This window comes from Pieris brassicae, chromosome 11 (assembly GCF_905147105.1).
Source record: "Pieris brassicae chromosome 11, ilPieBrab1.1, whole genome shotgun sequence".
Classification (NCBI taxonomy): domain Eukaryota; kingdom Metazoa; phylum Arthropoda; class Insecta; order Lepidoptera; family Pieridae; genus Pieris; species Pieris brassicae.
In genome coordinates, this window is record NC_059675.1 from 13,081,306 (window position 1) to 13,094,660 (window position 13,355).

Sequence of the window (13,355 nt, forward strand, 5' to 3'; positions counted from 1 at the left end):
CAACATAGTTAAGGATAAATCACAAAAACATTCGACAAAAACAATCGAGCAAGCAAGTGGGTTTCTCCCCACAGATAAACGGACTTATATTTTGTCCATTATAATATATACACATGACGGACATTGGACACTGATAAAGCTAAGAATCGTATTTTATCGAATCCGCATTCTATTATCGTCACTGACGCATACATTGTATGTTGTTTAAACCAGTTAAACATTCCAATTAAATTTCCGGATTATGTGACTTTTGAGGGCTGTAAGCTCTCTTCTCTCTTCTGTTCTGTTTCTTGATTATTTTTCGGGGAAATATATTATCAGTCCGTTCTTCACCTGGTGCCTTTCCATTACTGGAGGTTGGCCATCTGTCTCTTGAAGCCTGTCTTGTCCTGTGCCTGATGAAACAACTCTTCCGCAGTTGCAATACCCGTCCACTACCTAATGTTGTGAAGCCATGATCCCTTCCTTCAAACAACACGCCGTTTGTACAATTATAATTAATTGAAGGACCTTTCTCGTTAGAAACCTTCTGGATCCAGCGATAGTATATATAGTAGTCGATTATACGACATTTTATTGAAATGAAATATCAAAGATGGACGAAAACAGTAACGACATTGACAGGCCCACCACGTAAACACCACAGAGGCAGACCCTAAGAGGATGATGACATCAAATAAATCGCAAGTCACCATTGGATGAAATAGCTCAGTATAGAGAAATAAGCCTTAACGGAGAGCATTCCTGATTTATACTAACTGAAAATCAGGTAATAATTAAAGGCTTAAAAACATCCCTAACATATTTTTTCGTATCATGATATTTTATGTTTTACACACAGGAAAACCACTATAATATATTTTGATTTTTTTTGTGCTAATTAGTCATGTCATTATTCTTATAAATACAAATGTACAAATATTCTCACGTTTGTATTCAACTCTCAACAAAAAATAATAAAAATATTATCACTTTTTTCTTTCCAAAATATATTTTGCACAAATTTAAACGATAAACAAAACCTAAAATATACTCTCACGTGAAGTTCTGTATTTCTATTATGTTCATTCATTTTCCATTCCTTCTCTTCTACTTAATAACTCAGTTAACTTGATATGTTTGGTCGTAGACTGTGTTACGCCCAGCACGATAAGTGTACTATAAAAAAAACGTAGAACCAATAGTTCCTAAGAATAAGGCGTTCAGTTAACTCTTCAACTAACATTAATAAACATTCTTGCGTGCTATTACGTATTGCCTTATAATGCACACGAGCCGCATGAATCATGTCATTTTTCTTTAATATATCTACCAAATAATTATGTTTATGACATACACATTATATGATTTAGAGTTCAGTTTGTAATTTTACAGAGCGCGGAACATACCTAGAACTATCAAAATGTTTAGAAGTTTACTTTTGACTAGCCTGGTGCTGCAAGTCTGGTCGATACAGAGTAAGAATTTTAAATATATGAGATTTTATTTGGTATTTTATTGCCATTTTTGAAGTGAAACTTTTTTATCGGCGTTGGAAAAAAAATTTCCGTCGCGTCAGTTACGCGCCATTTTTTTCTTGTCCCTACCACGGTTGATTCGAAAGGGTTCGAAGCCATTGGTAACAAAAATATATAATAACGATAACAATGATAGTAATAAATTAATGAAATTCTGTAATAATCTTAGAGTTAGTTAATACAAAAATGAAATAATTGTACCTATTATTTGTATTCATGTTTATGATAATAAAAGCCTTTTATTAAACTTCATCTAATTTAACTACATTTTAATCTCTGTACACCTGTATTCTGTACAGTTGCATATAGTAGATTATTTTTCGAAAAATAAGGTCATAAAGAAGTTTCACTTCTTACGTGTGCACACTAGTACACGCACACATTATTTTTTCTACTATTTCTGTAGTAAGAACCTTATTACTGGTTACGGCCTAATGTTTCTTTACATACAATACAATTTAAGGGGCTTGTAATAGTTGTGTGATGATTTGGCAATGCAAGCCGGCCTTCGATCTCGCATTATACAAAAGGGACAACGAAACAATGAAACTATTTCGAGAAGCGCATTGTGGATTTCAACAGTACAATGGCGAATTTATTTCTAAGGTAAATTAGTCCTAACTTGAGTTGATACTTCAAAACCCGCAACCCGCTGCTTGCTCCGTTTTTGCTGTTTGATGCTGCGATGCATCTGCGTGGATCAGCCTCTATATTAATCATAATCGTTCTGAAAATCTGGACATTTAATATTTTTAAACGACTGTTATGGTGTCCATGAAATCCGGGTTAGAAAATATTATCACCGTCTTTATCTACCGATATAATCTAGCAAACAAACAATTCCTCATTAAAATATTAATGTTGTAATTGTATTTAGACTATAACATAAAATATTGCCCCAGGTGTGCTGTTCAGATTTTCCAACTCTTGAGAAAAGTAAAGAAAACTTGCTACCTAATGTATGTGGTAGTATTTCTGGTAAAAGAATTATCGGCGGCAGGAAAGCCGACCTGGCCGAGTTTCCTTGGATGGCAGTTATAAGATATAAAGGTGACCTATAATATCAGTTGTTATTCATTTAGCATCGCAAATAATGACCTCGCAGTCTATATGTGTATGTGTTTATCCCTAATTTGTACGTTCAGTTGTAGAATTTATTTATAACACACATAATTTTCTTATAAAAAAACATTTTAGCGTTTATCAATTTGTACTTAATCACATTTTGCTTAGATTTTTTACATTAAACACATTATTTTCCTTGTTCTCTTTATCTTATATTATATATACCTTGAATATCGTCGATCAGAACCCCTTCACGGGTAAAGACCTTTTTTTTTTTTTTTTTTCGTCAGGAAATGCTTTTACGCATATCCCTACGGTATTTTACACCAGCAGGGATTATGTGGGACTCAGACTTAATAAACCCTACCCACTAAAACCTGACGGATGACTTCAGCTCGCCAAAGGGCGACGGCAGGTAACAGCTGAGCCCTATCCTTACCCCCGCCAAACGCGAATGCCACAATGCCACATGACTCCTCTCACACACAAATCTTCCAAATCTTAACTTAGGGCAGACGTGCGAAAACACGGCGTCGCTGCCCCGGTCGTCGTTTCCTTACTTGCGGAGCATCTGAATCATTTTCACGCTGACGCTCCGCATTCTCTTTCTGACTCATGACGGCCTCACAAAAAGCCATGAAGGCATTCCAAGGACCGTCATTGTCAGCTTCCACCATTCTTTGAATAATTAGTGGAAGCGACAGATTGCCATCAATGCTATCAGCAAGCACCGAGCGAAAGTAGTCCCAAGCCGGACACTCCTCCACTGTATGCCTCACCGTATCATCTAAACAGTCACAATGATGACAAGCGGGTGTCGCCTCTCTTCCAACGATTCGATGCAGATAACTTCCGAAGCATCCATGGCCAGAGAAAACCTGCACGAGCCGATAGGAAAGCGATCCCCACCGTCGGTCCACCCAGTGTTTCAAAAAGGGACGAATAAGATCAACGGTATGTAAACCAAACCGACATTCACTTAACTCTTCCCTCCATTCTTGCAAAATTAAGCGGCGATACTCCTCCTTCCACACCTTGACTACCTCCAGAGGTGGGTCAAAACCACCACTCCTGGCTTCAGCTCTTCTCCAAAAAATGTCTCCCAAAGCCAGAGCTTCCAAGTGCCAAGGTGGAGTGGCGGCTATGACACATGCTGCATCACAGGATACTGTACGGTAAAACGGTAAAGACGGGTAAAGACCTCCTCCAGCTTCTTCCAACTAACCCTGTCCATGGCTTTCTTTCTCCATTCGCTTCCTGCTATCGCTTCTTCTTCTTCCCCCTGGTCCTTTCCATATAGTTATCTTTAAAAGCCACTTCTATTTAAGAGGACAAGGCATCTATCATTTTTTTGGCCTCATATTTTTTAGCTTTTTATTTTATGTATTTTTGACATATTTTTATATACATCTATATGTATATTGCAACCATTAATACACTCACTCTAAGAGAATATATATACTTGTGCATAAATATTATAAATGTATTTGCCACATAATTTTACACAGGGCTAAGCCAAAATGGTTTAAATCAAAACATGTTTATAAACTTCTTTTCAATGTTAAGCCACCACAAATGAACTTTCAAAGACTGTCATTTAATATTAGTAAATTTATTTATTTAAGTAGATAATCATAAGTCCATATAGTTATTATTATTGTATTACTTACATTTAAGTCTCTAGCTGAAATTACCTGCTACTTAAGGCAATTTTAGAATGAAAAAAATAATGATGTAGATATAGTATAACATTGCCAGCATTTTAAGAAGACAGAACAGATCTAATTTAACAATCAAACCAACAAGTTTCGTGTCCAACACTCATTTAACCAATTTCCATTGTATGTATTTCAGATCCCAATAGAATGTGCGCTGGTAGTGTCATCAATTCCAAATACATTCTTACAGCAGGGCATTGCGTATTCTATTGGAAAATCGAATACGTTAGAGTTGGAGAATTCAATTTGCATACGGATCCCGACTGCGAATATCTTCCTGGAAATACTGTTAATTGCAGACCACATATTGAGGTTGTTATTAGAATTCTGAAAGTTTCTATGAATATTTGACTAGAGCTCCGTAGCTAACAATGAGTCTGTGTCCAATCGACATTGAGATAACGTGCCAAGCTGTAGGATCTTTAAAGCGATAGATTCGTTCTAGAGATCAGGTACACAGGAGCGCCGTTGGATAAAGCAATTTCTATTCTAATCTAAATGCGGCGGTTTATAATCGCGTTGATCTGATGGCGTAGCTATACGTAGACGTTAAAAATGTAGGTTAGCTACGGCGTAGACAAATAGTCCAAAATAATCAATTCAAAGTAGAGAGAAGGTACATATATATACTATATCGTTAAATAACGGAATTGCCTTTATTAATAGACTAAATTTGTTATCCACTCTCAATTTATGCGAGTAATTCCCACCAGAATGTAATTGCGTGCTCCAATTTCACCATGCCTCCCGCTGATAGAGGACAAATCTTTGTTTTTAAATTATTTTATTATTATTATTAATTACTTAAGATGTCATGTGGAATATTGTGTAATGGTTGCAGATCCTTACAGACGTTATGTAAAACAAAAAATTTGGCGATAAAAAGAGTGGCGGAGAGTTTATTGCTAGTTCTTCTCTTCCGTTCTACGACCTTGATTTGAGAACTGGCAATAAATGTAAAATTAAAGGCATTTCATAAACATTTCTTTTTTTGACGGTCATATACGTGTACATTGTGTTACCTATATGAAGAAACGATTTTGAATTTTAAAATTAAATAGGTTTTTCCTACAATAAAGTTCACAAAAATGAGTGCGACGTTACATGAATTACATTCAATATATATATATATATATATATATATATATATATAGTATATAGTAAGTAATATTATGTTAACTTAGTTTACTACAATACTTATGACTTAAACTAAGGTAATGTTCATTAACAGTCTTAGTGTTCTACAATCTCTCTATATAAAGAAATACGTATTCTCTTGTATGATTAATTTATCTACAATTCCAAAACAGACGTATTAGTAGATTATTAGTAGAATTAATATTGTTGAGTAGTGTTGGCCTAGTGGCTTCAGCGTAAAACTGTCATCCCTGAAGTCACCAATGAACCTTCTTTCTATGTGCGCATTTAACCTTCGCTTGAACGGTGAAGGAAAACGTGGGGAAGCCGGCTTGCCTTAGACCCAAAAAGTCGACGGCGTGCGTTAGGCACAGAAGGCTGATCACCTACTTGCCTATTAGTTTAACAAACGATCATGAAACATATACAGAAATCTGAGGCCCAGACGTAAAAAAGGTTATAGCGCCATTGATTTATTTATTATATTAATATCATTGTGTGTTTTTAAAAGCATCAAGTATAATGTAACTCACGCTTTATTCTTTAAATAAGTTATAAAATGAATTTTACTTTCTTTAGATGAAGATTGCGAAGGTTATCACTCATGAACAATTCAATATGAGCCCCTCAAAGAACGATATCGCTTTACTACGTCTTGACGGTGTGATTGATTTCCATAAGAGTGAGTATAAAATTGACAATTTTAATATCCTTTAGTCGTACCTACAACATTTCAGTCATGACGCAAATCACTATTTATGTTCGGCATCATTGAAATTAAATTAAGGAAAATGCATGTATACATTCCCTTTATACTTCCTTTAGCTAGCTGAATTTAAACTAAATAAGATTACAAAAATTAAAATACTTAAAAATTAAATTTATTTTTATAAATATTTAATTATTTTTATTATCACTACGTAGGTGAAGAAAATTTAAAAGTGTAATTTTACGCTGTTACTTTGTTTATAAGAAAAACAACAACTACTGAAACGTAAAGTAAAGCAAATTTCGTAATTGCTTACACTGATAATTACAAAAACGTTATTATTCAGCTGAAGTTTACTGTTTGTATATTTTTCAGGCGGAATAGAACCAATTTGCTTACCTGTGCCATCTGGCCTACGCAACAAAAATCTTGCATACAGAACTGGTATAGTCACTGGTTGGGGATACACCGAATATAAAGAGCTCTCTGATATTCTTCTAAAAGTTATGGTCCCTGTTAAACCGAAGTGTGACGCTATGCACAGCATATGCGCCGGGATAAAGAACAAAGACTCCTGCATCGGGGATTCTGGTGGTCCTCTGATGATGACAGACTTCTATAATAATGTCAATCGTTATATACAATATGGTATAGTGTCATTAGGACCAAAGGAATGTGGTTCGTCAGCAGGAGCGGTTTACGTGGATGTTACAAAATATGTAACATGGATTTTAGACAATATACGAGAATAATTTCTTAATGCATTTGGGTTGTTTAATATCAATGATAACACAGCATTATTACCCTAAAATGTTCATAATAATATTATTTTCCTGTCAAACATCACACATGTTAAAATGAGGATAATCAGAACTTATATGTTATAGAATATGAGCGTATGGAAATTACATAAGAACTTAAGAACGCAGCGCTAACCAAAAGTACCTAGTCCGCAATACCCATAATTCACGAGATAATTCATTTCACTAATATACATACATGTAGGAAAATAATTATTAACACGTCTAGGATACTTAATCGACTCGGAAAATATTCTCTGGATTTGCTGAATATTTACACCGATTTTTTATTACAATAATTTTTTTATGAAAGTTTTTTTTATAATGAAAAATTAAAACTAGTTATTGTTAAATTTTAACTGATACCTTTCCGAATTTGTTTCTTTGACTAGTGCCCCATTTATTTATGGCGCAACTACAGTTCAATAATATAAATTACAAAAAAATAATCACCATTTATTTACAAACTTGAAATAAACACACGCTTATATAGGCTTGCGTGTATAGGCAGGTACACCTAATGTTGCAATTGAAAAGTGTTACCTTTCTGAAATACCAATCTTAATATCCATTTACCGTTGATTAAAAAAAAAACACTTATCCTAACTACACTATTCTTTGGTGTAACAAGAAAAAATCTTTTTAGAATTTTTATCTTCCTCTTTTTTCTACGTTTGAAGACAACACTACTCTAACAATAGAAAAAAGATATTTAATACATTAAATACATTGTTTTATTACAACACTTTATCCAGTTAAATAAAGTTTATTACAATATCGCACAAAAATATTTCTACATTATTAAAGAAATGTACTTTTTTATTTTAAAATATTAACTATGCTAACTGAAGTTAGCATTCACAAGACATCCTGAAGGATGTCGTTTTAAGGAGACGGTGTGCGCGCGCATCGTAAAAATTTACTTTCATCGTTTTACCCTAACGCACCAAAAGAAGTATAACTTCAAAAACCTCTGGAATAACCACCTCCCAACATTTTCTCACTGGGTCCTATTTATCCATATTTGTATTTTGGTATATATTCAAAAACATATCATAATAAGTAATAGTCTTAAAATTATTTTGTTTCATTATTAAAAATTAAACGTGTAGGTTTGTATTCTTAAACTACATAGTAGAATAATAATCAGAATACATGATTATTTATAATTAAAAATAAATAAATACAAAAATTAAAACAAATTTAAAAAGTTTTATCCCTGTGGCAGCATTTCCTTGCTGGATTGTTACTTATTCGTTGTGCGAGCAAAGCGCCAGCTCTGGGACCAACTTAAATCTTTAATTAGCACCTGTGCTCTTGAACCCCACGGCCCAAGAGTCTCTACTCCAAAGGGAAGAAAATCGAAGTTACAGGAAAGACATATTTGAGCCGATATTATTTTCGGCCTGCTCTGTGGCCGCCCCACCTTTTTTGCTTGTCCGGGGGAGGTGAGGATCATAATTATATACAAATTGGTGTGGAATACGTAAGCATTCATACTGATAATTTTGTAATTGCTTATTGAAATTAATTATATTTAAATGACGATGATAATTATATTATAGATAAGTGTGGTCATTGCATTACTAATTAAAATGTTATTAAAAATAGTGCTTTTCGTGTTCCAGATTTATCTAGTAGATTCCTGGCGTAAGTTAATTTTGATTTTACATTACTGTATATAAAATAACTGATTCCTGATTTTCTCTACTCTTGATTAGTACGAATAAACAGATTTTTTTTATTTATACTTTTGAATAGTCAAATTATGATCAAATTAATGTAAAATTGATTGTATTTTGTTTTGTCTATCCTTAAAAGTGTGCTATGTGTTTTATACATATTTTTTGCACTTTACCTAACGTGGTTTCAAAATCGAACGCTATTTTGAATGAAGCTTAACATAAAAACATTTTCAGGACAATGTGACGACTGTATTAGTAGCTTGGCGTGTGCAAAAACATATAATATTACAAGTTTTTTTGAGACACCAGAGTCTCTCCTTCAATTGTATCAAAGTATTTGCGGTTTCGACGGCAATCCAAAGGTAAGTGTCAAATATACAGTACCTAAATAATAATAAAAATATGAATAGAAAATTAAAATAAATTTAAAAAGTTTGGTCTCTGTGACAGTGTACATTTAGTGCTGGCAGCATTTCCCCGCGGTAGATATTTATTCGCTGAGGTTCTGATACCAGGCGGCAACTTAATAATCAATTAGCGCCCTTGCAGTGGAACCCCACGGACCAAGAGTTCTTTAAATTTAGGGAACTTCTTTAAAAAAACATACAGAAAAACTGCGCTTATCAATTTGTTTCATAAGCTACATTAGAAACTGATTAGCTCGTTCTTATTAATTAGTTTTTTTTTATATAATATGGACGATAAACTGTAATTTAATTGAGAAAATGAAAGATTTCTTTGGTAATAAATTCAAGTTTTGATTTATAAAGTAAATGTATAAAATGTGATATCTCACTATGTATACTACGCACATGTGTATTGCCTAAACATAACGAATTCCAAACGCGCTGTAAAATCATTAATATCTATCTAACTCTGGTTCCACTAGGACTTTCCTGTGTTGTGGGTGATCGTCTGATCACCTTCGAGTCTTCGTACGCGATTTTTAAACAAAACTCATTGTCATAGGTATGCTGTTCTGATTTCGCATCATCACCACAGATAAGTGTAAGAATAAATAATGCAATAGACGTTGGTGAATACGTGAAAGTGAAACGTGACATGAAAGAGAATATTGGGTTACTACCGAAAAACTGCGGAATTACCTCCTTTGTCGAGGATCGAATCTACGGGGGAAGCATTGCAGAGTTACACGAATTTCCTTGGATGGCGCTTATATCTACTTATATAGGTATATACAGAACATTTCAAAAAATATCTAAGAATATTACTATTTTATTTTTTAAAAAATCAACGGCGCTACAACCTTTTTTGGTCTGGGCCTTTGATTTCGGTATCTGTTTCATGATCATTTGTTAATTTAATAAGCAAGTAGGCGATCAGCCTCCTGTGCACTAGATGCACGCTACATGAGAACGAATAGAAAGGAAAAACACTTTATTACACATAAAAAGAATGTTACAAGAAAAAGTACCCCAGATTAGAAATTCCGTGTCGTGGGCAGCTAGTCTCTTCCATTTGACATTAATGATTTTAGATACTTGATGTAATAATTTCTTCCATTTTATACACTACTACTGTGCAAGAAGAATACTTTCGGTGTCAGCAGCAGACAGGTTAAGAAAATATTGCGAGAATTATTGTATAAAGTTATGAATCGATAGTGAAAATGTTGTTTTAAGGAAAGCGGTTAAAGAAGAGAAAAAGCGTTGGGCAAATATTGCGTTTTTTGCGTAGCTCAACGCCTGTATTAGTTTTTATTAGTGATTAGTGCAGGTGATTAGTTGCCTGCGTAGTTACGTAATTAGAATCGTGTTCTATTTTTTCTCGATGTTCGTCCAAACTTGCTGATCGACAACTGAATTTACTTAACAGAGTGCCTAACTAAACAAGAATTGTGTAATACTTTCACTTCACACCTACATTAATCACTTACACTGGTACTAATCAAAGTGAATACAGGCAACTTTATATGTACCTTTGCGTTGTGTTTATATATGTGGTGTTGTCGATGTTAAATATACAATAAATGTCTAATATTCGTTCAATACATTATAATCTTATTTCGATATAGTATTTCTATTGAACATTTTCTTATATAATCTTATTTCGATATAGTATTTCTATTGAACATTTTCTTATAGATTCCGAAAATAACTTGGATTTCACCTGTGCTGGGACCATTATTAATTCAAAGTACATCTTAACAGCGGCCCACTGTGTGGTCAGAAGGAAATTAGCTGGTGTGAGGGTCGGAGAATATAAAATTGACAGGAAAGACTGCTCTTTAGACAATAGTATTTGTGACGAGAATTATCAGGTAACAATTGAAAATATGATCAAAAATGTAAATAAATATTTTAGAAATGCGTTAACTGACTATTAACTAAACTGTTTTTGAGGACATAAAATTATGTATTTTTTTACAAATTTAATTTAATCACATTTAAAATCTTGTCCGAAGCGGCTGTGGTTCTTTGCCCTTTTGTAATAAGTTTTATTACTAACTTTTTTCGAATTAACGTAACGAACGATTCCTTCACCGTTCGAGCGAATCGCCATGTGGAAACCGGCTTGCCTCAGACCCAAAACGTCGACAGCGTGCGTCATGATGGGCTGATCACCTACTTGCCTATAAGATTGACAAATGATCATAAAACGCACAGAAACTCTAGGCCTGATCTAAAAAGGTTGTAGTGCCACTGACTTATATATTATATTTTATTACGAACTGTGTGTTTGTATTTGGCTCACAAATTCCTTAGCCCTTAGAGTTATTATAGGCATTATTATGTTTTTTTAGGATCTATTCATAGAAAAATCTATTTCCCATGAGAAATATTTATCAGACGGGAACACAAAAAGGCCATCGCACGATATAGCGTTGATACGAATAGAAGGAGAGATCGATTTTAGTCAAGGTAAATCAGCGAACGAAAAACGTATTTGATTTTGATAAACACACATAAAAAACTCCTCACTTAATCATAGATATTAAAACTTTATTTAAGAAACACCGCCCATGGACATTCACATTGCCAGAAGGCTCGCAAGTGTGTTGCCGGCCTTCTATGAATTGGTACGCTCTATTCTTGAAGGACTAAGTCGAATACTTCAGTGGGCAGCAGCCACAGTGGTGGTGTTCGGCAAGAACTGCGAGTTGATACGGATGGTATTCTGTATTCTGCCTTGACGTCCGATACCTTAATTCAAGGAGTTCAATAACGGAATACATACTCATTAACACCTATTCAATAATAATATAATAGTGGATTTTTTTTTTCAGATAACGTTGCTCCAATATGTCTACCTCTACAAAAGGAATTTCGCGAGAGTGATTTAGTCAACGAGGAAGGAGTTGTCGCGGGATGGGGAGCTATCGAAACAGGAATGCGATCAACTGAATTGCTTAAAGTGAACATTAAGATACTTAATGATGATTCATGCCAGAGGTAATTTTTATTAATCTATTTACGTCACGACAAGAACTTGAATGAAGGGAGCAAAGAGATGGTTTTATTAATCATTTAAGTATAAAATAAGCATTGTGAATTGAACCTGTAATTACAAATAGCAGGGCCGGATTTTGAGGCCTGGAGACCTAAATCCAAATAAAATGGAGAAAAAAAATCAGTTGAGCTTTTCAATCAATAATGTATTGTGAAACATTATTGATTGAAAAGTGAGTAGATGATGATAGATAGTAAATCTAACAAAAATAAAATATATCAAAAGAAAAGTTGTTTACTAGTCGAAACATTTGAGTCCAACTGTGGAGGCGCCAGGGCGTAACCCCGATTGCCCTTTGCACTGATTTTTATATTTTTAGGCGATATTCTACATTGTTATTATTACTTAGTCTTTAACTGAAAAACATACCAATTTTAATGTACCATGTAACTTTTTGTGGTCTCTATTACTGGAGGCTAGCCGTGAGCGTCACTCCGCCTCTTGTCCTGTAGCACCACAAAATGGTGGGTCAAGTTCTGAATTTGATTTCAGAACGAATAACACTATATGCGCTGGCAATCTCGGCAAAGATTCTTGCCATGCAGACTCCGGCGGGCCTCTTATGATTCAACAACCTGAAAGCTACCGATATATTCAATATGGTGTTGTGTCGTTTGGAAACATTGATTGTGGGTCCGGCTCAGCAACCTACACGGATGTCAGAAAGTACATAGACTGGATATTGGAAAAAATTGAGAAATAATATCGCACGAAATCTTATATTAGCATCATGATGTTCACCAGTTCACCAGTATAATATGACACGTTCGTTAATTAATAAGAAAAATGTTTTATTTGAAAAGAAATATCACAAATTAATATGTGTTGACGCGTTTTCACTGTGTACTTTTATTGTTATAATCAATTTGTAAACGTTGATAAAAAGATTTATATGTTTATTGAAATCTTTTAACCAATTTCTGTAATAAACATGGAAAAGAATTATGTCATTGTAAACGAAGTTGTCATTGTTTAACTTTATAATAAAGGTAAATTGCTGTAATGGTTTAATTTATTAATTACATTTTACGACGATTTTCCCACTGGAAATCCTGCTTTGATAGGGAAATCAAGAATCCGGTCTACTGTACTATTTTCCTTATATAATGATTTAATTTAGCTTTATTTTGAAAGCGTTGAGCGGGGTCCGCTAGTGTTATATATATTTACGAAAATGTATAATATAATATCTTCATTGTTTAAAGTATCTATTGATTCTAACGTAAATTTAGAATCATAAGAAATATATTCTT

At 33.9% G+C, this 13,355-nt stretch overlaps 1 protein-coding gene across 1 annotated transcript; it reads left to right on the forward strand.

Annotated features, from left to right (window-relative positions):
- The first annotated feature begins 693 nt into the window (after positions 1–693).
- LOC123716507 lies at positions 694–12,921 on the forward strand. The gene is made up of 14 exons (XM_045672271.1): positions 694–769; positions 1,375–1,457; positions 1,981–2,123; positions 2,420–2,567; positions 4,437–4,612; positions 6,017–6,119; positions 6,522–6,886; positions 8,512–8,596; positions 8,866–8,993; positions 9,601–9,823; positions 10,737–10,912; positions 11,396–11,513; positions 11,879–12,044; positions 12,595–12,921. The coding sequence occupies exons 2-14, from the start codon at positions 1,403–1,405 to the stop codon at positions 12,803–12,805; spliced, it is 2,097 nt and encodes a 698-aa protein (XP_045528227.1). The 5' UTR covers positions 694–769; positions 1,375–1,402; the 3' UTR covers positions 12,806–12,921.
- Positions 12,922–13,355: the final 434 nt, after the last annotated feature.